This window comes from Equus asinus, chromosome 3 (genome assembly GCF_041296235.1).
Source record: "Equus asinus isolate D_3611 breed Donkey chromosome 3, EquAss-T2T_v2, whole genome shotgun sequence".
NCBI lineage: Eukaryota > Metazoa > Chordata > Mammalia > Perissodactyla > Equidae > Equus > Equus asinus.
The window spans coordinates 140,970,046-140,996,083 of record NC_091792.1 but is presented as its reverse complement, the minus strand read 5'-3'; the positions used below and the strand labels follow the sequence as shown (position 1 = coordinate 140,996,083).

The following is a 26,038-nucleotide window of genomic DNA, read 5'->3' as shown; positions in this document are numbered from 1 at the left end:
TGGATAAAACTTATTTTCTGTGACCTTGGGGTGCGGTGGGGATCATGATGGTGGCAGATGTTAAGGGGAATCAATTTTAGCTCATAATAAAGAATTTTCTAGCAGAATAATTCAAAGATGGAATTGGCTAAGGTAGGGATGTAGTGAGTTTCTAGAGTGTCTGAGTTACAGTTTCTAAGCTAGCAAATCACTTGGAGAGGAGAGTCAGTCATTAAATGGGTAGTTAACCTAGAAGAACTCTATAGGCCCCTCTAACCTTGAAATTCTGTGATTCTTCAGGCACGGAAAGATAAAGTCCAGGATTAGCATGGTGGCATAGCGAGGAGGGAATTCAATGATCCTTGGAACCATTTTTGTAGATCTTCCTGTGCCCTGGTTTGTACTTCATGGAGTATTTAGCCTCAGTTTACCTCCAAGCTTCTTTGATCCATCTGTGACTTCAGCCACTTTGCTTCTCCAGTTTCCTTTACTCTCCAAGTTTAGAAACTTAAGACTGCCAGTGTCCAGTGCTTTGGATTCAGACTGTTCTGGTGGGAGTAGAAAGCAACTGGATTCATGTGTATGTGTGTGTGTGTGTGTGTTGGGGGAGTAGGGGTGGAGATGATCTTGTGTTTTTAGAGTATAGAATCATAGAGGATGTCAGAAATGTCAACATAAATGACTGAGTGAAGGATATATGCAGGGCCATGACTAGGAATGTACTGTACACTCTCTTGCTGGATTATATTTTTGATTATATTCTTTACCGCTTTTATAGTGAGCTAGAGGCATTTTGTTGAAAAGAAGGCCTAACTTTTGTTGTAGATATTTTAAAAACCTCTACCTCCAACAACTCCTTCCCTGCCAATCTTTTATGTTTAGTCCATTGCCGTCTGGCACATCTTGTATTTTATAACATAACTTTAACTTATATTGGACTTCACAGCCTAAAAATAACTTTGAAAATATTTTCGTTTGAGTCTCACAATAACCTAGTTTAGGTATTATTTTCCCTATTAAATAAGGAAGAAAATTGAGATCCAGAGAGGTTAAGTGACTTGATCAAGATAATAAATAAGGCTGAGAGATGATTCTAGGTCTTTTGATGCCAAAACCCATTCTCATTTAGTCCCAAGTGGTTTTAAAACTATGCTCTGTTATAGTCAACGATTCTGAAAGTGTTCTATTCATTTAAAAATATTTAATTTAAAAATTATATTAAGAAATAGCACTCTTTAAGGGGCCAGCCCCATGGATGAGTGGTTAAGTTCGCACGCTCCGCTTTGGTGGCCCAGGGTTTTGCTGGTTTGGATCCTGGGTGTGGACATGGCACCACCATATTAAGGTGGTGTCCCACACAGCACAACCAGAGGCACTCACAACTAGAATATGCAACTGTGTACTGGGGGGCTTTGGGGAGAAGAAGAAGGAAAATAAATAAATAAATAAAAATAAGATTGGCAACAGATGTTAGCTCCGGTGCCAATCTTAAAAACAAAAAAGAAACTTTCAAATGCGTTATTTGGGACACTTACAAATGTGTCATTGATGAGGAAGGATATAATTCTGAACTGGTCTTTCAAAATATTTGGGCTTGTGCATGTCCGTTCATAGTATGTTGTACAAGTGAGGATACTACTGCAGGGCGTATGCAGTGCTTGGTGTTGGCCAGGCAGAGTGCAGGTGCATCTGCTCAACACGAGCTCCCATCACCGTGTAATGCTAGATGTGGGACGAGTGAGCCAGTAACACGTCATGTGGTAGTAATACCATGGTATGCAGAGTTTTAGCTGTTATAAGTATTAGAAGCTCTTTATCTAATTTTTGTACTTATGACAAATAATTTTAGTGATTTGTCTCCTCAATAAAAATTTCCAACTACTTCTCTTTTGATTTCCCATAGCAGTTAAATTTGGGAATGTGCTGAGATTGCCAGGAAGGCTATTAAAAATGCGAATTTATCTCTGTGAATCAAGATTTTTCTTTATATTGAGCAACCAAAACAAAGTGCAAAAATAATTTGGATATTGAGGCTATATCAGAATAAAGCTGTACCTTTTTAATGTTTATTGTAACTTAGTCAATGAGAAAAGACTTATTGTTCTCGTTGTCTAGTAATGTCACCTTAAATGTGTTTTATATAGTAGGGTTCCTGACAGGGTTCAGATTTCGTTTATGCTACTAAAACATGTTTGAGAACTGCTGTACCTTACCATATTGTCCTCCTGTCATGTCCTGCTTTTGATTTTCAAATTTCTCAAGATTTTTATAATTAGCATAGATGATTAGTGAATTTGGTTTGCCTTTGATATAAAAAAGTATATCTAGGAGGCCTAGCAACCTTGAAGTATTGAAAATATTTAGAAGGAATATCCAGTTTTTTCCCTTGAAATTCTTTAAATGGTGCTACCCCTGAAGCATTTCCAAATACTGGCTTAGTAAAAGAAAACCTGTTTCCTTTTGCCTTGGTATTTTTGAATAATGAGCAGGATTTTGCAGCTTTTAAAATCCTAAGAATAACAGACTGGAAACCAGTCTCTTCAGTTAAAAATAATTTTTATAAAGTTCCTTGCTTACTTTGGGGGAAAATTCATTAAAAAGATAGAACATGGTTTGGTCAAATAATTTTGTTAAGCAACAATTAATGCCAGGTTAATACTTGGGATGTGGAAATGAAGAAGACATGGTCTTTGCCTTTGAATTTAAGAGTCAAAAAGAGAAATAGGTGAACTGAAAATTACAGTATAATCTAATGAGTGCTCTAACAGAGGAACAGAGTGTACTTTCTTTGCAGGCAAGATGGAGGTGGGGGGTGTGGGAAAGGAGTGATATTTGAGGGATGTCTTGGAAGCTGGTAGGTATTTGCCAAGGCAGTAAGGGGCCACTTGCATCTGAAGAAACAGCATGAACAAAAGGATTCCAACCCTTAAAATATTTGACAACTAGGGGACCAGTGACTATAGATCACTGTGACTAGCGAGTAGGGTGTGTGGGGTGGGGAGGTGTGAGGAAAGAGAGCATGTTGTTAGCTTGGTGGAGGAGCAGCTGATGAATTTGGAGAGCTAAGTTGGCCTACCTTGTGAAGGGCCAGGTGTGCCCTGTTGAAAAATGTAGACTTCTTGTGTGTGCTGTGGAGCTCCATAGACAGGAAAGATTTATGTTTTAGGAAGAAAACGCTGAAGGGTGGATTGGAAAAGGGAGAAATTGGTTGATTTATTCAATAAACATTTATTGAGCACCTGCTGTGTGAAAGTAACTATTCTAGGCACTTGGGGTACAGCAGGGAACAAAAAGACAGATACCTGCCGTAGTGAAGCTTGCCCCTGCTGGTGTGGGGCCATAGACACCGTACCAGTAAACAAGGTAATAAGTTAATCATACGGTATATTAGGAGGTTATAAATGCTAAGAAAGTAGAAAAAACAGAAGAAGGGGACGTGAGAATGCTAAGCGGGGGGTAGTTGCAATTTAAATAAGGTGCCAAGCTGTCCAGTTCAGAAGCTGTTGCAGTGATCCAAGTGAGAAGTGATGAGGACTTCGACTTAATGTGGAGAAAAGGAATAGATTGGAAGACATGCTTTTCTTTTTCTTTTTTGACTCTTTTTATTGTAAAATAAAACACAAACAGAAACTACATAAAACAAATGTATAATGTAATGAATTATTATAAGGAGAACAACCTTGTAACAAGCACCCTGGTAAAAAAGTGAAACTTTGCCGGCCACACCGGTAACCCCTCCATTTGCTCCATCCCAATCACAAATCCCTCCCTCCCTGACAACCCCATTTTTGTGGTAATCACTTTCCTGCATTTCTTGATAGTTTTATTAAACAAATGTGTATCCCTAGACAGTAACTTAGTCTTGCCGATCAAAAAAGTTTTCTTGATGCCTTTTAAGTCTTTTTACATCTACAGGTTTTTTTCCGTTTCCTTCTTTTTTTGATAATTTATCAGCTGAAGAACTGGGCTGTTTGACCTTTAGAATTTCTTGCATCGTGGATTTTTCTGGTTGCACACTCATGGTGCAACTTAATGTGTCCATCTGCTCTTCGTATGAGTTGTAAATTGACTGCTGGACCCGAAGGCTTAATCAGACGCAGATTTCATCCCTTTGGCCGTGGCTCTTGGAGTGGAATGTGCTTTCACTGAGAAGCACATAATGTCAGGTTGTCTTTTGCAATGTTAATAGCTGCTTCTGCTCAGTGTCTTGCATTAGCAATTCATTAGGGGTTGCAAAATGGTGCTATTCTGGTTATAGCATATCTGTTTTAGTTATTAGCTGGCATACTTTAATAAAGAGACATGTCCCCTTACCTATTATTTGGTTACCCAGTGGTATAGTTCCTATAGAAAAGGGAGGATAAAGGCCTTTTTCCCTTACTTACCAGTTTTCAAAGTAATAAGTTGGTTCCCTGTCATCCTCAATTTTTATTACTCTATCAGTATTTTGTCCTCAGTGTGGCATTGTCTGGAAAGGGAACCCTGGTTGGTCAGTTTCAAGAATTCATAGGTGGTAGGCTGCTCTAGTCTCTTCAGACCTCATCTGCTATATTGGATTAGGCAAAGCCCCTCCCAGTTTCAGCTCCTGTTCTAAAATTGGCTAATTATATGTTCCAGTGGATGCTTGTTGGCTATTTTGGGGTTCTCCTGTTTTCACGTCCATGAGATACCCCACTGCTTCCCTCTGCTTTTTCCTGCATGGGTGCTAATACTGTACTGCTCTTGTGGTTGTTGGTTTGTCCCCAACTGCTTATATTTTAGCTTTGTGGGGGATGTCTTATCACCAAGTTTTGTTGTAAATGTTTTCCGTGGGATTTTGGTTTTGCTATCTAGTAGCTTGTTCTGTATTTATGTGGAAATCAGGGAGATTAAAACTCAGTGCCACCAATGCCATCCTCCTAGAAAGGGGTTGAATCCTAGAAGAGTTAGAGTAGAATTGAGAATAACTGAAGTTTCTAATTTAGAAGATTTGGGGGATGGTCATTTCATGGATGAAAAAATAGAAGAGAAGGAGCAAGATAGTGAGTGGAAGATAATTTTTTGATTTCTTAGGTTTGAAATGCTTATGAGATACTCTAATAGAAATGCCTTCTCAAGAAATATGCTTCTAGAATTTGATAAAGAGAGCTAGGTGATTAAAGATAAATACTTGCAAAATAATTGAAGCCATTATAAGTTAGAGAAATTATTATTTTTGGTAAAAATTACAGTGTGAAAAACCAGTAGAATAGAAAGCATGCAGTTAAAGATGCAAGAGACATTAATAAGCATTTGTGAACCAGTAGCTTTATGTCTTTTCCATAAATATGCACAACAAATGCAGCTTTACACTGAATAACAATCCAAAGAGGAAGACACTATTCAAAGATTCATCTCTGTGGATGCAACTGGGTTTTTGGTCATTAGGTATAGGTGTAATACATGTTACATGTAATGTTAAGGGAATGAATTTATAAATCTGAGTGTTTTTTCTACTAGAAAAATAGATGTTAAGTATTCATAAGGTAAAAATCCTAGATGAAGATGTTAAGTATTCCTAAGATTCAAGTTTTTATGTTTTGAGCAGACTACGGTATTCTATCACAGGTCCTCTATTTTCAGAATAGATGAACGAAATCTTCTCTCTTAGGAGCTATTCTAGATGCTCAGGTGCTCTGACCTCAAAGGGGATTTTTAAAAATAGTATGCACATTTGGACACTCCTTTTTTAAAAGTTTCATTGGCATTAAATATCATCCCAAATGACTTACTTTTGACCTCTGTCTTTTCCTTTTTTTTTCTTCTTCTTTCTAAAATTAGGCCAGTCTTCAGAGACCTGAGATTAAACTTGAATCACTAAAAGAAGATATTAAGGAATACTTTAAAATATCAGGTTTGTAAGTTGCTTTTTTTTCCTAATTCTTTAAGGGAAAATAAGAAATACTTTATTTGGAGGGAATATTTTATCCTCAGCCTTCCAATTACTCACTCAAAATTGTGAAACAGTGGCTGGATAGGTTTCTATTTGGGGAGAATTAGAACTTTCAGACATTTCAATAAAATGCTGCAAAAATTCAGGAACATTGTGGGAATGACTGCTTTACATTAATCAGTTTTAAATACTGCTTACCTTTCTGCTCAAAATACATTCTGAGGGGCCGGCCTGGTGGTGCAGCGGTTAAGTGCGCCCGTTCCCCTTCAGAGGCCCGGGGTTCGCCGGTTCAGATCCCGGGTGCGGACATGGCACTGCTTGGCAAGCCATGTTGTGGTAGGCATCCCACATATAAAGTAGAGGAAGATGGGCACGGATGTTAGCTCTGGGCCAGTCTTCCTCAGCAAAAAGAGGAGGATTGGCAGCAGGTGTTAGCTCAGGGCTATTGTTCCTCAAAAAAAAAAAGAAAAATCTAAATGTATTAAGAATCTCCTTAGTTAAGTAACTTGTCTTTTTCCTTTTTATTTGTGACTTTTTTCTCTCTACACTTCTTTTCCCTCCTCTTTTCTACCCTTTCAAAGAAAACAAAAGAAAATCCTAATTTTTTTAGAGCAAGAAGAAAGGTTCCCTAGTCCAGCCTTTGCACATGGGAACAGAGCTGTTAAGTGGTTTACTTACCCAGATGAGTTCAAGTACTTAGCAGCCAGCTGGTCTAACTGGTGGTACCTCGTAATAATCTGCTCCTGTTGTTCAGGAATTTACTGACTAGTTAATTGTAACTAATGACTTGTGATCTATCTTTGTCACGTGTCTGGCTGTTTCTTGCCCCTCCCTTGCACATTCTTCCTAGCACTAGCAGTACAATAGCTGAAGATTTTGGCATTCATTGAGCACATTGACAGTGGAAGAAGGAAATGTTCCTCTCATCTGAAGAAAATGATGTAGTGCTTTTACTTACAAAATAATATCATGTTGGTGAATTTGCTACTCAGTGTTAGGCAAGGGATTTGGTAAATGTATAGGAAATAATTCCTTAAACCTTTACACAGCAATTGGCAGTTGATGAATTTCTTTCACAAATGCATATGATGTTAAAGTTTTAGCGAGATAAATTTAGTTATAATGTATGTTTATTTTTAAAACTAATCTGTCTGTATATTTTATTCTTTTTTTCTTTTAAATAGGTTGGGAGAAGAAACTTCAGAATGCTGTTTATAGTGAACTGAGTGTGTGAGTTTTTCCTACCTATTTTGAGATACTGTTACATTTAGCTATATTTGCTTTGTATGTAATGAATACAGTATTGCTATGTACACTCATTGTGTTATTATTCTCATTAGTATTTACATAACATCTCAAGTAAATTAATACTGTTAAAAATTACAGTCTTGCCTGAGAATTAATGAATAGGTGGGCATTTTTTACTGCCCCAAATTTTATATTAACAATTAATTTATCCAGTGTAATTAGGGATTAAGATATTTCTTCTAAGTTAGTATTTCAGATAACTTAAGGTTACCAATATTCTTTTTATTGTTGCCATGTTGGATATTGCCTTTTTTCTGCCTTTATAAACTGACTATAAACATTCTAAACATAATTAGCTTTTTTTGCAGAAAAAAATGTTTTTGTTTATCTGGATTTACCCTCAGACTCTGTTGAGGTGTATAGAACTATTTGCCATTACAAAAAAGATAGATCCAGAATGTTAGCTTTTGTAGTTTATTCAGTATTCCATTATTCATCAATTATTTATTGCTAGCACTGTGCTAGGCATTGGAAATATAGTATAGGACAATAAACACAATTCTTGCCCTCATGGAATTTATAGTCTAATAGAGTCCTTATGTCTGCTATTTTTTCTTTTTTTTTACTGCCATCAATGTGTCTGTGTCCCTAGCATTCTCTAATCTCTAAAACTTCCATTTCCAATTTGCCCCTTCTAATCTGCTGTTAACTGGGAAACGATAACCTAGTTCACCAGAACTGCTTCTAAAATAAAAAGACTCAGATGAACGCCTGTGGACTTGTGCTTAGACACGCAGTTTTCAAATTAGTATTTGCTTCTTTGCTTATTGCCATCTTCCAAGTTGGTTTTTGAACTCTTAAACAGCATCATTTATAAGTACTATCTATTAATGAAAGTTGACTGTGACCATACCTTTGGTACTAGTCACCAAGGGAATAGATGTTTATCATGACAAATAAGGTTTTAAATTCTCAAAATGTAGATGCCACATTTGATTAAATGCCACAGGTTGATTAATAAGAACATGGTGATTTATCTCTCTGCCTATTACATAGACAGCCTGTACCTTTGGTGTCTTTGTCTCTGATACTAGTGGAATAAGAGCATCTGTTGTGTATAATGCCAAACATTAAATCCTCATCTGAGGAGATATTACCGATCATTGCTATTTTTGTGGTATAATGTCTTCCTGGAAATTGTTCTGTGACACAGTGCCTTTTTATTTGATGGCAGGGACAGTATTTCATTCATTGTCATGTCTTCAGTATCCTATACAGTAGACATTAAATAAATATTTTTGAATACTTACTGGGATATTTGAAGGAGTCCAGTAATACTGCCTTTTTTCCTCACTTGGGTTCTGAACAAATTGAGAAATGAGATGAAACTTAAAGGCAAATGAGAGATCAAAATTATACTTTCATTTCTGATGAAGACTATGTAGGAGGACATAGTTTCGTACAAAAGCAAAGTGAGTCCTTTAACTGAACTCCAGAATTAAATAGACTTAACCTTCCTGTTAAAAGTATTGGTGAGCATGTTCAGCTTATTCTTCCAAAATTTAAAAGTTGGCTAAGGCATTAAACCTCTTCTGTGGTATAGTGAGTACAGCCCTGGAGAGAGGCCAAGAATGTTACAGCAATGGAGCTCTTTCCCATGGAAGGACTCATCCCAAGTAGGAAGAAGTGTTTCCCCTAACATAAATCGGAAGAAGAAGTGGACTTCACATATTCTGTTGCAGTTTTAACTGGCAGAAACCACTAGATGGATAAGTAAAGAAAGCAAAAAATAAAAAGTAGACGTATTCATTAGGTTAAATAATTGGAGCTTTAAAAAAAATACTCTCATGCCTGATAGACGTGTGGACACATGAGCTATACAGATCATACCTGAAAATTGCTCACTTTATTTTACTTATTTTAGTAAATATTCCAAAGATTTTAGTCAGATTCTTATTTAACAAACAGAGCAGAAAAATTTCTGTATTCTGTTATTTGCATGAAACTTGTAACTCTAGCCCAAGTTAACTCTTCTCACTTCAGATTGCCTACTTTGTTTAACTATTGTTGTGTTAATAACTATTTAACATTATATGAATGATAATTTACATTGATTGAATGCTTATTTTATGTCGAGCACTGTGCTAAGCACTTTATATGCATTGCCCTCTATAATATAATCCTCACAGCATCCCTATGAAGTAGAATTTATTGTTAGCATCATTTTACAAAAGAGAAAACTGAGGCTTAGACCTTAAGGTTACCTTTAAGTAACATAATGGCGATCGTATAGCTGGTAAATGGCAGTGCTAGGGCTTTGCCTCTAGCTAATTCCAAAGCCCATACATTTTACTACATCTCACATATATCTTATTTCTTGCCTAGATTAAAAGTGTTCTGAAGGAAGAATTATGTCTTATATTTCTTTTAGTATCTCCTATAGCATCAAATAAATGACATTGAGTCAATATGTAGTTATTGAGCCACTTACTAATGCTAACACATGATAAATATTTGTTGAACTGAGGAAGCTCAGTGTAATTATTAATCCTAAACTTACTATAAATATTTAACTAGACAGGCTTTACATGGAAAATGCACTGATTTCTTTCTGCGTCTTAGTCTTCATTTGTATTTTGTGTAGAGCAGTTTATAAAGAATTAGACGACGTATCATTTTCCTTTAAGGAACATAAAGAGGCATATAAGCCAGCATATAAACCTTTTTATTTAATCTTCTATATATATGTTTATATTATAAAAACATATATCATAGTCTACTGTTATGGTAGTGTGGGGACCTGGAATTGGCCACCCCAAGATATGTCTCTTTGGTATCAGGACTATTTGAGGTTGATTGCTTTTGGTAGACTGGGACAGGGAAGGAGGCTCTGAGGAATGGAACTTGCCCTTTGTTAGGACACGTTTACATTTGTAAGGTAAATCTCTATCTGTAAAAAGTTGCCTCCCTCTCTGTACCAGGAAGAAGAAAGGAGATGACCTTCTCTCTAAAAACTCTTAATCAATACCAAAGGCAAGGACTTAAATCTGCATTTTATTGTGCTAGTCTGGTAACCTCCTGTAACTGACTTCCCTCCCCCTCCCAACTTTGGCATTTCTTTAAGGATTAAGCATCTTTCCTTAGGCTAGGAACTGATTGCTGAGCTCACCTGTGACCGCCCAGCTCCAGACAATCGACTTGCCTCCAGCTACGCCCACCAAGATAGCAGACCACTACCTGCTGTGTCCATCAAGCGCTGTGCTGACAGGGCAATCTTGTGACTATTGTGGGAGGGACATTTCAATCACATGTGAAACACCCCGTTTTGGGGGTATATAACCACTGTGTGCACCCCACTTCTTCGGTGCCCTTTCTTCCTTCGGGAAGAAAGGCCCCGGGCCATGGTTCCTCATAAAAGCTTTGTTTAATTTTCTCTTGCTATTCTGTCTCATGTGAATTTAATTCGTTCTCCAGCCAGACGAACCCCCATTTGAGGAGAGGAAATGTCCTCCTCCCCTACAGTTTATATATGCAAGTGTCTTCCATACCTTGGAGACGTGTCGAACAGTAGTGGGCCCCAAATGGAAAAATTTTGGGTAATGGGTACCTTACACTAGACCACAAGATTGGGTATGTCTTTATAGACATTCATGGCATTTGCTGGAAGAGTGCTCAGGCAGTATATGTGGGTACCTTCAAAACGTCCTAATCAGTAATTCTTCTTTGCCCTCTTAGTTTCAAATGTTACTTTGTACTTGCTGTGTGTTATGCACTGAGCTAGGTGCTGAGGATAAGGAACAAGCTAGATAGTCTGCTTTCATGGAGCTGACATCCCAGTGGGGCACACAGACTTTAAAGAGGCAATTATAGTACAATAGAATAAGTGCTATGATAGGGTAAGTACAAGGAGCACATAGGGTAGACACTTAACTCCAGATTGGTGTTGTCATAATGGTTTACTAAAGGAAACAATGTTCAGACTGAGATCAAAAAGCTAAACTAGAATTAGGGGAAGGAGTAGAGGGGAAAAGTGCTTTAAGCAGAAGTGAACAACAGGCTCAGAGGTTTAAAGGTGGGAAAAGATGTCATACATTGGAGGAACAAAAGTTGTATGGCTGGATGGTAGAGGGGAAAGGGACAGGGTAAAGGATCATGCTAGATCTGTAGGCAGGAATGTGCTTCTTATTCAAGGCATCTGGTGCCATTTTACAATTTTAAGCAGAGTAGTGAATGATGCGGGGTCGGTGAGCCGAGGAGTCGAAAGAAAGATTTCTTAGACTCTCAAGATCTGGCAGTAGTGCTCTTTTATTTAGAGAATAGTGTGGGATAGCATGGGGACAGGACCCATGGGCAGTCAGAGCTTCCGCTGCCCCCGCTGGCATGGGGACAGAGCCCATGGGCAGGCAGAGCTTCTGCTGCTGCCCCTGCTGGCATGGGGACAGGACCCATGGGCAGGCAGAGCTGGTGCGTGGGGACAGGACCCACGGGCAGTCAGAGCTCCTGCTGCTGCCCCGAGTTGAGGGTTAGGGCTAAATTTAAGGCATAGGTATATGATTCATCTCTTTACAAGACAAAGGAAAGAACATGAAAAAAGTTAAAATGGTATCAGTGCAGGTGGGGTCTGGTCATTGGGTGATCCCATGACTTTTAGACAAGAATCAAATCGGATTAAGTAAAGGTTAGAAAGGTTAGACGCCACCACCCTAAACCAGTTACATGAGATTGCCAGACAGCAACCAACTTAAGTTCTTGCCTCTGGCATTGATTAAGAGCTTCTAGAGATTAAGACCATCCCCCCTTCTTCCTGGCACAGAGAGGGAGGCATCTTCACAGATAGAGGTTTCCCTTAGAAATGTAAATGTTTCCCAACAAAGGGGCAAACAAATTCCATGCCTTGGAGCCTGAATCTCATCTGTAGTTTTAAAACTAACCAGCCTAAAAATCCTCATCATAAGCCATTTTAAAATTAAGCAGCCTAAAAATCCTCATCAGTGAAGTGCTCATGTTTGCATCTTACTCATTCAACAGCGTACTGGTTATCTAATATGGGACAAGCATTATGCTAGACACTAGAAATACAATCCCTCGTGAATAAGGAAGACATTGCTCCTGGCTACAGCCAGGCAAATTGGCAAATAGGTTGAAAATCATGTGGAAAGAGGGGAGGCTGCTTAAGAATCTGTCAGGTGAATGCAGGCAAGAAATGTTGGTTGTCTAAAACAGTATGAGTGGGGTAGAAAAAGATGAGAAGTAGTTAGGGGATTTGAAGGACAGGAAGAGGGAAGAGTCACGAGTGATATGCAGGTTTCTGCATTGTTCCTATCTGATGACCCTCATTCTCCATATTACTGAATATGAGCTCCATGAGGATAGAGATTTTAGCCTGTTTTGTTCACTGCTTCTCTTACCTTGAACACTTAGTAGGCTCTCATTAAATATTTCTCAATGAATAAATATCTAACTTGATTTTGGTTTTAATATTAATACTTTTTGGAGGGCCACTTATTGTTACCTGTTTTTTGGGATAAATTTCTTTGAGCATTAAATAACTCTTAAGATCATCAGTAAGTACTCTCAAGTTTCAATCCTAAATTTTTAAGTTTTATTCAATTTAGAAATAATTACCATTAAAATGGAAGAATTTTAGAGCAATATTTAATTATAAACCACATGTCCCTTTACAAATGATATATTGAGCAGTATGGAATATATAGTTTTTAAACTATCTCGCCTATAAGAAATACTGAGATATCCAGAGATTATCAATTTTTTTCATTTGTGAATAGGGGAAAAGTGATTTATTTAGGTACATAGAATGTAGGTTTTCATGGAAAAACAGCCAGAAATAATCAGTTAGTGGAACTGTCTTATAGATTAGGTGGGTAGGTTATTTTTTATTCCAGAAATGTTTCTTATGGACATTTGAGTCTTTTATGTTTAGGTTCCAGGATAGGTGCAAGTGGCTTATTATTAACCCTTTACATGGTAATGTCCCACTTTGGACGAGGAATTTCTTGAGAATTCAGTGTATGGTTCTCGATTATTGGAACATTGTTGTTTTGCTGTATGCACAAGTCCTATGACTAATTTCAATAGGAGTTAGAGATTGTTGTGAAAGAGCTTGAAACTTCTAAGTAAATGCTGAACTATTGTGTTTTCCTATTGCTTTCTCTGTGATTTCATATCACTCTATGCCTGGCATTATATTCCAACCATTCTAGCTTTTTCTGATTTTTAAGCATTCCAAATGTTCCTACCTCAGGGCATGTCCCTCTGCATGGAATGTTCTTCCCGCAGATCTTTGCATGGCTGGCTGCTTCTTTTCACTCATGTCTTAGTTCAAATATTAGCTAGACATCATCCCTGCCCTTCCAAATCATTTCTGTCTCATCCTGCTCTCATTTTCTCATGGTACTTGTTACTATCTGATATTATTCCATTTATTGATTTGTTTTTATAATTATTGACTGTCTCTCTCTACTAGAATGTTAGGTACATGAGAACAGGATATATTATCTTAATCACCACTGTATACTTGGTACCTAGAATGGTTCAAATATTTGTTGAATAAATACATCTGTTTTCTTAATAAAAACAATATTTTGAATATAAATTGTAATGTTACTTATTCTCTTTTCTATTTTTATTAAATTTGTGAATATGTATTATATATTAAAAGATAGCTATTATGAAAGATAGTATTTATATTATCATTTCAACTATGTAAAAAATATATAATCATATGGAAAAGGAGATTGGGAGAAATGAAAAGAGCTGATATGTTAGTAAGTTAATGAATTTTTTCAACCTTAAAAAATTCTTCTAAACATTACAGTATCTATATGCTATATAGAACAGTTATGACAAATTTCATATGAGCATTTACAGAGCTAAATAATTTGAAAATTACCTCAATTTATAAATTCAGATTATCATGCAATTTAACTTTTAGCTAGTAATTAAATTGCTAATCTAAAACTACAATACTAATAGGTAAGAATTAAAGATTTATTAGACTGTTGCACCTTATGTAAACATAAAACTGCTAACAAATATTCCATTTCATTTATAACATGGACTACAGAGGTGAGTAATTTCTAACCAAGAGAACTAGTTCACCAAGAATAATGCACAATGTTTGGCTGCCTCTTTTTGTCCCTAGGTTTCCTTCACCTAGTCATCCTGCTGCGCCTCCTGAGCATCTGAAAGAACCTTTGGTATATATGAGGAAAGCACAGGTTGGCTATTGTTCTTTTTAATTTTATTTTTTCACACTAAGTTATGTAAAGCAGAGTGAAAGATCCTTATTGATGTCAGGAGTATGTATTATGCATCATATGAAAGCCTGGGTGAGAACCACTAAAGTGATGGGAATAATATTTGCATGCTCTTCCTTTCTGCTCTCAGTAGCTGAGGATCACACCTGTAACTATAATAATCCTAATGTGCTATACTGGCCTGAAATTTAAAATATAATAAAAGTATTATGCAGCCGTTTGTTCTTCATGCACTGTGATAATAAAAGAATGAAGTAAGAATGAACTGATTCACTCTTCCCTTAGAATTTTGGCTTTTGAAGCCAGTGCTACTGATACTGTATCTGAAATACATTTTTTCTCACAGCAGGTTGTTATTACTGATTGTATTCTGTTACAGAACTCAAATGCACCTTGTATCTAAAATGGACTGAAAACAACTAAAAGTCACTTTAAAAGAATTAAATAATTTAAACCGAAGAACTGTAAAAAGCTGTGAAAATGGAAACGTAGTAAGTTCTGTCATGTGCCCCTAACTCTTTTAACTGTCCTTACCTTGGCCCAGCCTGGACCACCTCCCTGTGAGCTAGCACTGTTTGTGAGCCTTCCTCACATGCTGGGGACTCTGTGACTGCCACTGCTGAGGCGTTTAGTGGACATCACAGAGTCGGCCTTCTTTCTCCGTCATAGTCTCAGAAATTATTATGAAAAATTTCATATGTACCCCAAAGAACTCCCACGAACCCATCACCCAGCTTCACCAGTTGTCATAGTGGTTCTGCTGCTCCTGAGGTGTGTTCTGCTGCTTTGAGTTACCACGTTCCACAGCAGTGGTGGTTAGGCAGATTTTTATTTTTCAACTTTTATTTTCATTTAAAAAACTCTCAAAGTTAGCTGGTGAAAGGAAGCAATATAAACAAAAAACTTGGAGATATTTGAGGAAATATGTAATATATTTCTATCTCTGGGTGCTACCTGTAGGGCTAGTAATCAGACAATATTATGAATATGTCGTAAAGCGTAATCATTAAATGATACATGTGTGAAAGAATTGTTTGGTCTTTTGTTGTAAAGATATATATTCAAGAAAATAAAACTAAAAATATTGGGCCTAAATATTTTTTGGTGAAATTTGAAAATTTCCAAAAAGTTTAGAGAAAGTCTCAGTTTTAGCATAGTGTTAGAAATAAAACACAAAAGTTGGTTTCTTATCATGACTGAAAAGAACAGATAGAGAGGTAAGTAATAGGTCTGTTCTTAAAGCCTACTGCTAGTTGCTGAGAATATTCACGAATCGTAAGTTTATCTATTGTAAGTATGTGTGCTACTTCTCTCTTTTCTTTCCAGACTTGCCCACTAGATCAGGAGTTGACGCACTACAGCCCATGGGCCAAATCTGCCTTGCCATCTGTTTTTATAGTTGGCAAACTAGGAATTTTTTTTACATTTTAAACTGGTTGAAAAATCAAAAGAATAATATCCTGTGATACTTGAAAAGTGTAGGAATTAATAAAATATGTTTTATTGGAAAATAGCCATGCTCATTTATTTACATTTTATCTATGACTCTCTGCACTACAACGTCAGAGTTAAGTTTAGTAGTTGCAATAGAGACCTTATGACCTGCAAACCTAAAATAATTTACTATCTGCTTTTATACCGAAAGTTTGCCAATCCCTGAACTAAATTCTTCATTCTTTAAGAACAGAGACTCTGCTTTTTATCCCCAGCATCTAGGCACAGTGCCTAGCCCACAGCATACTCTCAATAAACGTTTGTTGAAATAATTGATTCTTTAACCATGGTCACACTAAATGCCTCCTCTAGCAGTTATTGTCTACCTATCTTCCTATATTTCTTCTCCTGGAGTCATCTAGTTCTTCAGCTCCCTGTTTTGTTGGGCACTTCTCCCCTTTTTGCACAAAAGCTACCTAGTCTGGATCTCGTGACTACCATTCCACCATGTTCTCTCTTGCACCTCATAATCCTCTTGCCCCATCAGACTTCAATTTGCCATTCCAGTCCTCAGCCTAAGCCTACCTCTACCATTTACTTTATTATTCATTATTCATTATCTGCTTTCCAGTTAGGGTTTTCCTAATTTTTTCCACGCTTGTGTAGCCCCTATTTCTACCTCTATCACACTCATTTTTAACATGTTCCGCTTAATTTATTAAGAATATTCTGGTCATCTCATTCAAGCTTCCAGAGCTTTTGTTTGCTGCCACATCTTTTTTGGCTCCTGTTCTCTATGATCAACTGTCTACTGCACATTCCTTCTCTGAGATCAAACTCAACTCTAAAATTGAGTTTGTTATATCATTCCTAAAATGAACATCTCTTCCTGACGTTTTTATTTCTGTTAATTCGTTTCCATTTCCAATTTGGACTTGAAATATCTTTGATCTCAGTTTTCCATATCCAAATAGTCACTACGTTCTATAAATTATTTCTTCCTATTGTCTTATAGCCTTCTCTTCCTTTTCACTACCTAGGCATTACCATAGTGATCACGATGATGATGATGACGATAATGACAACTGTCTTTTATTGAGTGCTTACTTTGTTTCAGGCGTTAATTCACATACTTGTCTTATTCTTACACCTCTCAACTTTCAGTCTATCTCTCTCCCCATCTACTTATGTATGCTCAATACTATAAACTTTAACTACGAGCAGATGAACCCTTATGGTGTATCTCACTGCCTTCTAACAAACCTTCGAAGACTCCCAGTACCTAACAAATGAAGTTCCTGCTCCAAAACCCCACATTCAAGAGTTTTTACTGTCTGTCCCCAGCTTCCCCTTGCACTTTATCAGTCTCTGCTGTCTTATATGTCCTCTGTACCCTTCCAAATGAATCATTTTGCCTTTCGTCTTGCATCTTTAGCACTTTTCTTATTTTGTTTTCCTGTCATGGACAGCCCTTTTTGCCTGCTTTGCATTATGAAAATCCCATCTATTTTGTGAGGGTCAGCTCAGATGGCATCTTTTCTCTGAAGCTATTATCCTCTTTGGAAAGGATCTCTCTCTCTTTTGGACTCCTGTAGCACACTATCATTTTATAGTCCTTATCACAAATTGCATTCTATTATGGTAATTTCTGTACACATCTCTCTGACTTTTGTTATAAGCCTGTTGAAAGCAGTAGCAATTGAAAAACATTTTTGTATACCTAACATCTAGTATGCTGACCTTTCTGTACCACCAGCTTAGTAAGTTTGTGGTGAATTAATAGTAAAGGCATTTGTCATCTCTTCTACCAATTATTATAATATTTACTTAAGAGAGATTTACTGAATGCCTACAAGTAGAAGACATTTTCTGTGCTATGGAGATTCAGAAATAAGTTAGATACTGATTCTGCCTTCAGGGAACTTCATGGTTTAATAATTGAAATAAGACTTGGGCACCGTAGCTGTAATAGAAAGTAGAAAGTGCTGTGAGCTATAGGGGAGTTGGCTAGGAAGTTTGTAGGAGCCCTGGGAAGGAGCTGGGGACAGGTGGTTCCTTATCAGGGTGTTCTTTGCTCTTTACAATCAAAAACAACTTTAAAAAATCCAGTTAGGGTTTCCCTCCCCTTTTATTCAGTAAAACATATGGGCATAAAATATTTTGGAACTGCACCTTGGAAAATTTGATTCTGTCTTTTTTTCTATTAAAGTTTCATGAGTAATTTTAACTTCACTTCTCTCTTGACAGAGTTGGGATGTAAATCAGCTCTTTGCAGTTTTTGGCAAGCTAGACTGGTGTTTAATATTCCAGGTTGATGAGGGAAAGAGGCTTCTTATCCTGCATCAGCATTTCCCAGAGTGTTTTCCGCTGAATACTAGCCCTGTGAGATGCTCCACAAAAAAGGGTCCCATGGACAAATAAGTTTGGGAATTGAGGCACACACTGCCTTCCTCTTGGTGAATCACAATTTATTTTATTATTTTTAGTAGACTTGATTTTTTACAAGAGTTTTAGATTTACAGGAAAAATTGGGAGGATAGTATGGAGAGTTCACATAGACCCCATACTCAGTTTCTCCTATTAACATCTTTCGTTACTGTGGTACATTTGTTACAATTAGTGAACCAATATTAATACATTATTAACTAAAGTTCATACTTCATTCAGATTTTCATAGTTTTAACCTAATGTCCCTTTTCTGTTCCAGGATCCCATCCAGGACACCACATTACATTTGGTTGTCCTATTTCCTTAGACTCCTCTTGGCTAAGACAGTTTCTCAGACTTTCCTTGTTTTTGATGACCTTGACAGTTTTGAGAAGTACTGGTCAAGTATTTTGTAGAATATCTCTCACTTGGAATTTGTCTGGTGTTTTTCTCATGATTAGACTGGAATTGTGGGTTTTTTGGAAGATCAACACAGATATAAAGTGCCATTTATATTCAGACAAAGCCTTTTTGAAGAAACTGATATACAGTGTGAGTTTTCTTATGAAATAATATTAATAAACACCTAGAGCTCTAATTATGTGCCAGGTACCATTCTAGTGCTTTACAAGTATTCACTCATTTAATATTTATGACAACCCTGTGAGGTGAGTTACTCTTGTGATCCTAGAGAGATCCAACTTCATGAAACTATTAAGTGGAAGAGCTGGGATTGGAACCCAGACAGTCTGGCTGCAGAGTGTACACTACCTGATGGTATTCAGCCTATTTCTCTATCTATTCCAGAAATGCTCAGGCAAATTCAAGATATGCTGTGTGCTTGAATTTACCCTGTTCCCTGTCAATCCAGTAACCTTAGCAAAATCGTGAATTTTGTTAATTTCAATATGTGCTTCATCTCATCCCCTTCCTAATTGGTCTTTCTGCCTTCTGTAATTGTCCCTCCATTTCTTAAAACTTCCAAGACTTAGGACAGAGCTCCAGTTCCTTACTTTTGCTTACAAAGCTGTAAATGATCTTGCCTTCCTTTTTATTGTTAGATCTCGTCTCTCGCCTCTTCATACTGTCCCTCCCCATCCTGCCTCTCCCCTCCCCACTACTACGCATATATACATAAATTCTCTCTCTCTAATCATACTTGACCTCCTCAGTTGTTCCAGCAGGAGAACCTGTGCTCGTGCTGTTACTTCTACCAGAAACTGCCTCATCTCAGATCCCACGTGTTTCTGGCAAACTTATGCACATTCTTCAGGTATTAGGTTAGATGATAATTTCTTTAGGAAGGCTCTCTGATCCCCAGATCTCAGATATTTTTCTTGTGTTTCCAGTCCTCCATATGGGAGGTGCCCTGTATTTCTTATGACAATACTCGGGTTGTCTGTATCATCACCTAGATTCTGTAGTCTCTGTGAAGCAGGGCCAGTGTCTCTCTTTTCACAACTGTATCTCCAACATCTGGCCTAGTGCTTGGGCCATGGTAGATACTCAATAGACATTTTTTTTAATGGTAAGTGAATTGAATGAATGAAAAATGGAAAATGTCCCCTCCTAGAAAATACTCATACCCTTTTTCCTAGTAATTCCATTTTTAGACCTTGCCTAAAGGAAAGAATCAGGGAAACACAGAAATTTATGTTCATGATAATAGTAAAAAATTTAAAAGAATCTAAATGAACAGCAGTAGGGCTTGCTTACATAAACATCGTATCTCTAAAAGACAATATTATACAGACATCAAAAATGTCATTTTTGGGGGCCGGCCTGGTGGCATAGTAGTTAAGTTTGCACACTCCCCTAGGTCGGCCCAGGGTTTACAGGTTGGGATCCCGGGTGTGGACCTAGCACCACTCGTCAAGCCACACGCTGGCGGCATCCCACATGAAATAGAGGAAGATTGGCACAGATGTTAGCTCAGTGGCAATCTTCCTCAAGCAAAAAGGGGAAGATTGGCAACAGATGTTTCAGAGCCAATCTTCCTCACAAACACACACAAAATCTCATCTTTGAAGAAGTATAATGAAATAGGAAAGTACATACATTATAATCTTAAATGGAAAAAGCAAAATATAAAACAGTATAATTCGACTTTATTAAATATATATACATGTATGTATGTCTACATACATATTTATCTCAGTTGTCCCCATCCATGCATAGAAAAAGTGAAGAGAACAAAATGTTAACTCATTATGTTTGGCTGATGGAAATTTTTGGGTGCTTATTTATTATTTTATTCTTTGTATATTGTTCTCTTTTCCAGATTATCTTGAATAAACTTGTTACTTTTATAATCAGAGAGAATTGCTAAAATCTTTTTCCAGTAGATAGCTGAGTTGTAATTATGTTGCTTTATTTTTTGTCAGAGTGAAGAAAGTAATTTTTTAAATTTTATAATTTCTTAGTTTTTTACATGCTATATATTTATTATATGGTTTTTAAAGACTTCTTATGTACTTTCATTGTTATAAAAAAGTAGCGAGGCCATAGCTAATATCTATTTAAAGATTTCAATATAATTGCAATTCTTTTGTAAATTTTTTGCCTCTTGTGGCTTAGCAATTACCTTATTTATAAAACACTTGAATCCTTTGAGTTAGTACCGCAGACTCCAGTTACTAGGGAAAGTGATTTGAAGGCAACAGTAATTTCATTTGGAGAGGATATGGGTTTAAGTAAAAGGTAATGTCTTCCTATTTAAACATTTTAAATGTAAAAGGCCATTTGTTTTCCTTTTAAATAATGTTTTAAAAGCTTTTTATTTATTTTGAAGTCTTTTGGGTACAAACCATTACTTTGTTTTTGTTTTGTATTAGTGCACTCTCATTTTTCAGTAACTTATTTGCTACTTTCACTTTTTTTGTGTGTGCGCTAAGGGTACATTGAAATTTTTATTTAAATAATAGCATAGGAATAACTATGATTTTTTTTGGAGCATTTAGTTTTGAGACTTAGGGCTTATTTATTTACCTCCACAAAGAGGACCTGAGAAAAATTAAGTATCTATACACCTGGAGCGAAAGTGGACCTTCAGGTTGATTCAGCCCGACCCCTGGAGTTCATCTCCTTTTGCTCGAGAACCTCTGGAAACAGAGAACTCATGATTTCACTGACTTAAACCATTTTGGTTAAGTTTCTCAACTTGGAAAGTTTCTTTCTCATATTAAATGGTCCTATGCTCCTCATAACATTTATTCACTGGTCCTAGTTTTGTGCTTGGCACGTAGAAAGCTTTCAATATGTGTTAGTGAGCCAGTGAGTCAACAGAAGAATGAATGAATGCCACTTAATTAAGATTACAGTTCTGAAGGGAACTTAAAGGATGCCCAGCTTGAAAGCAGCCACTTGCTTCATCTTGGATTTTCCCTCATTGTTAGGAAATTCTATTCCTATTTCTGATGTCTGTGGAAATGACTTCTATGACTATCTGATTGAAGCTTTTGCAAGGGGTACCTTGGAAAAGTCCTGCTAACCTTGTCATTGTGTCATAGATATGGAACAGGGAACGGGGACGACAGGGCCAATGCCTGGGGTCACTTTTCTTTTATTATTTTTAGGGTTTTCAAGGAAGTAGTATGTGTTCTATTGAAAACCAGAAATTTTGATATGTCTAGCTTTCTGTTTCTTTGTTCACTCATTTATGTTCTTTCTGTGGTTTATGACATATGGACTGAGATAGCCCTTATGAACTTTTTGCAACCTGTCCCATATTATTTGTGTATCTATCTACACCCCCACCACAAAAGTGATATGTTTCTTAGGGACAAGGATGCTCTTTTATTCATCTTTCAAGGCGTGTGTTTAATAGTGCCCAATAAATATTTGTTGAATCAATGTCTTTATTTGAAAACTTGGCTGTTACACCTCATTTCCCCCGTTTTAGCCTTAAAAATTTGAATTTTTCTGAATCGAGCATCCCTTTCCTCTTTGTTTCTCTCAATTTTTAGTCATGTTCTTTGTTCTCTTCTGGATTATTTCTAAGTTCCTACTTTAGTTGTGGAACACAGAAAAAAATGCTAAGTGAATTAAGATTTGCTCAGCATCGCTTCAGTTCTTACTATTCTTTCTCATTCTGCCTCCATATGTTCTTTTTAAATTTCCTCTTTCGTAAAGTGAGGGTGATGATACATATCTCACAGGATTAATAAACATGTGTAAACACATGTAAATAATATAGGTCTGTTTCCTAAACTCTTTTCACTCAGAGTGCTTTCTTCTGATGTCTAATTTCTGTGTAACTTTTTTCCTTAACTTTTTTCTCCCTAATTACATTTAATGCTAAATTTAAAGTTGATGAATTGAAATACTTAGTACATCTCCTAAATGGAGTACTATGATTGATCACTTAAAATTGTACTTTCTAGAAAATACCTGAATGAGATATTTTTGCCAAAATAATTTTTTAAAGGATAAATTAACAAATGTGTTTCAGAATATCTTGTCAAGATATAATTCCAGGAAGTGTCATTCCATTTTGAATGGTCTTCATATTTGAGTTTTTAGTAGGTTTTATGCTGTATTAAAATCGTGTATTGTTTGGGGGCTGTCCCTGTGGCCGAGTGGTTAAGTTCGAGTGCTCTGCTTTGGCGGCCCAGGGTTTTGCAGGTTCACATCCTGAGTGTGGACATGGCACCGCTCATCAGGCCACGCTGAGGTGGCATCCCACATAGTACAACTAGAAGGACCTGCAATTAGAATATACAACTATGTACTGTGGGTGCTTTGAGGAGAAGAAGAAGAAAGAAAGAAAGAAAAAAAGAAAAGATTGGCAACAGATGTTAGCTCAGGTGCCAATCTTTAAAAAAAAAAATTATGTATTGCAGTCTTGAAAATATGTACAGTATATGTTATGAGCCACACATTGATGTCTATTGTAACTTTAATTTTCTTTTTATATCCAACAGTTGTTTTTTTTCTTTTTTTTCCTGAGGAAGATTTGCCCTTAGCTAACATCCATTGCCAATCTTCCTCTTTTTCTTTTGCTTGAGGAAGATTAGCCCTGAGCTAACGTCTGTGCCAGTCTTCCTCTATTTTGTATGTAGGTTACACCACAGCATAGCTGACAAGTGATGTAGGTCCATGCCTGGGATCCAAACCTGTAAACCTGGTGTTATAAATAATGTTTAATCATGAATTAGACACCAAATGTATTTAAGTCTTGGGTCTAAGAGAAATATTTACAGTAAAAAAAGAGAATTGAAAATAAGCCAGTAAGTGGAATTAGTTTTGGGGGTATTTCATGCAATGTATTAAATGTATTCTTTTATTCTTGAAAATCTATTTCTATATATTTAGTAAACTAAGCCTTATACATTTCACATAGCTCTATATTTCTCCTATAGATGAATGTTTTTCCTGTTCATTCATTGCTTAGGCCATTGTATCAAAATTTTAAAAAATGCTTGTAACATTATTTAGAGTAGAAATTTGTTCAGTTATTGAGAGTCTATTATGTGCTAGACAAGTGTGATATGTGCCATGATAGGTGAAGGAAGGGATGCAGGACCAGGTAAGAGAAGGTTTAATAGAGGTGAAGACCTGAAAGGTGAATGAGCCTTATCCAGATAAAGTAGGAATAAGTACATTGGGGATGGGAGCAGAGCATGGGGAGAGTAATGTATTTAAATGTGTCTGTTAACGAAGACTATACTGTAGTAAGAACTATCAATTATTGAATGATTCTTATTGCCATTGTTATGTCACTGTTCAAAGCACTTTACATCTTTAATCTTTATAACAATCACAGAAAGGGGCTATTATTTTTCTACTTTTATTGACTGGTTATAACTGTCCTTTAAGAATAATGCAATATATAGTTCTCTTCTTTTCTCCTCATTTGTTCTGAATTTTGGAGCTATGGTATTATTTTATTTTGGTTTCAGTGAGTCAGTAGTAGCTTGTAGAAATATTTAGTAAAAAGACCAAAAAAAAATCATGGCATTTTAACTTGGCATTAAATGGAATAATTTACTAAAATGTAGTATATATGGATAATCAGTCTATGACTAACTGTTAAAATTAATGTGTTATTTCAAGTTTATAAGAAATATAGGGGATAGAGAAGGAAGATAATCAATACTGTGAAAAGAAGTAAGACAAATCCAGATTGTGACACATTCTAAAAGATAACTGGCCTAGACTTCTCAAAAAAGTCAATATCATGAAAAAGAAAAGGACAAAGAGACTCTAGATTAAGCTACACTGAAAGAGACGTAACAACCAAATGTAATATAATACATGAATTTTTAGTGAGTCCTGGATTAAACAAAACTATAAAAGACATTTTGGGGACAGCTGGAAAATTTTGAATATGGACTAAATAATTGATGATATAAAACCTTATTGTTAGTTTTCTTAGGCGTGATAGTGGAGTGTGGTTATGTAGGAGAAGGTTCTTAAAACATTCATGCTGAAGTAGTTAGGGATGAAATGTCATGTTTGAAAACATTGCAATGTAATAATTTCTGTAAATTTTATTTTTTACTAGGTCATTAATGGGATTCCTGACTATTAAACATTTATAAAATGCTTAAATTTAGTTACCCCTTTATTATCTGCTATTTTTCCTTAAAGTGTTTATCACCATATGACTTGCTGATTTATTTTTTAATCTATCCTCATTGCCATCCTCCGCTAGAATGTCAGTTCTCTGAAGACTGAGGCTTTCTGTTATTCACAGCTTAATTCACAGCACTGAGGATAGTATCTGGCAGATAGTAGGCAGTAATCAAAATTTGTAAAGTGAACTAATGAATGAAGATGACCAATCTTAACCAAGCTCACCATTTCTATATAACTCATAATATCTTTAATTTTTTTAAATCAGTTTTGATATTTGTAGCCAGAAACAATAATACATTGTTCCTTATGTTTCAGGGAAGTTGGGAAAAAAGAATTTTGAAGAGTTTAAATAGTATGTGCACTGAACTGAGTATCCCATTGGCACGAAAGGTACTTTTCACACTTAAGTATTTTATTCCTAATCAAGTACTAGGACATTTCGTGAAGTTATAACTGCTAGGCAGATTTGTCTTTATTTTTACTAGTATATCAGTTTGTTTTGAAACAAAAATCTGTAAAAGGCCAATTATGTGGGTGTATTCTATATAGATTTCTATTATGTGTGTTGTAATGCTTTTTGTAATAACCCTGTATCTTGAGAATAAATGGAAATAAAGTATAGAATCTACAGTATAGATTTCTTAGAGATTTGACTGTAAAGGTTATAAGTACATTTTAAAGATTTTAATTACCTTTAATCTCCTTGCTTTTTGGCTTATAGACACAATAGCCACATTTCTTGAATTAGAGATGGAGTTCAGGCATACTGTCGTCTTGTAATAGCCATTAGGGTATCTTCTTTCAGTATTAACATAGGGAATGAAAAGAATCATTTGTCATCTCCCTGCAGAACTATTTAGATCTAATAGTATTGGATCTATTTAGCTCTAAAATGCAACATTTATTTGTCACTCTGTGCTTTGAGAGAGGAGAGATGAAAAAGGAGAGAAAAACCACTTGAAGAATGTTCTGGATTCTTTATTGCTGCTCGCAAGTAGGAGAGAACAAGTTTCTTTTTACTTCATTCTCCCTACCTGCTATTTATTCCCTGCTGTTGGACAGGATATAGTGGATGTATTTTGGATAATATCCAAGGAAAGGTCACTGAAGGCACCAGAATAATGGTGTAAAAAAGGATAAGTTTATATGAAAAACTGTCTAAGTGTGTAGTATTGTGTAATAT

At 36.3% G+C, this 26,038-nt stretch overlaps 1 protein-coding gene across 5 annotated transcripts in view; it reads left to right on the top strand.

Annotated features, from left to right (window-relative positions):
• TBC1D19 (TBC1 domain family member 19) overlaps window positions 1–26,038 on the top strand; it is a 147,826-nt gene that overhangs the window by 19,492 nt on the left and 102,296 nt on the right. For 3 of the 5 annotated variants that reach the window (XM_044767663.2, XM_044767664.2, XM_044767665.2), the window contains exons 2-5: window positions 5,779–5,851; window positions 7,075–7,120; window positions 14,301–14,376; window positions 25,171–25,245. In XM_044767663.2, the coding sequence (XP_044623598.1) occupies window positions 5,779–5,851; window positions 7,075–7,120; window positions 14,301–14,376; window positions 25,171–25,245 (270 nt within the window). The remainder of the gene's footprint in view (window positions 1–5,778; window positions 5,852–7,074; window positions 7,121–14,300; window positions 14,377–25,170; window positions 25,246–26,038) is intronic. The other 2 variants (XM_044767667.2, XM_044767666.2) reach the window with 2 other exon arrangements.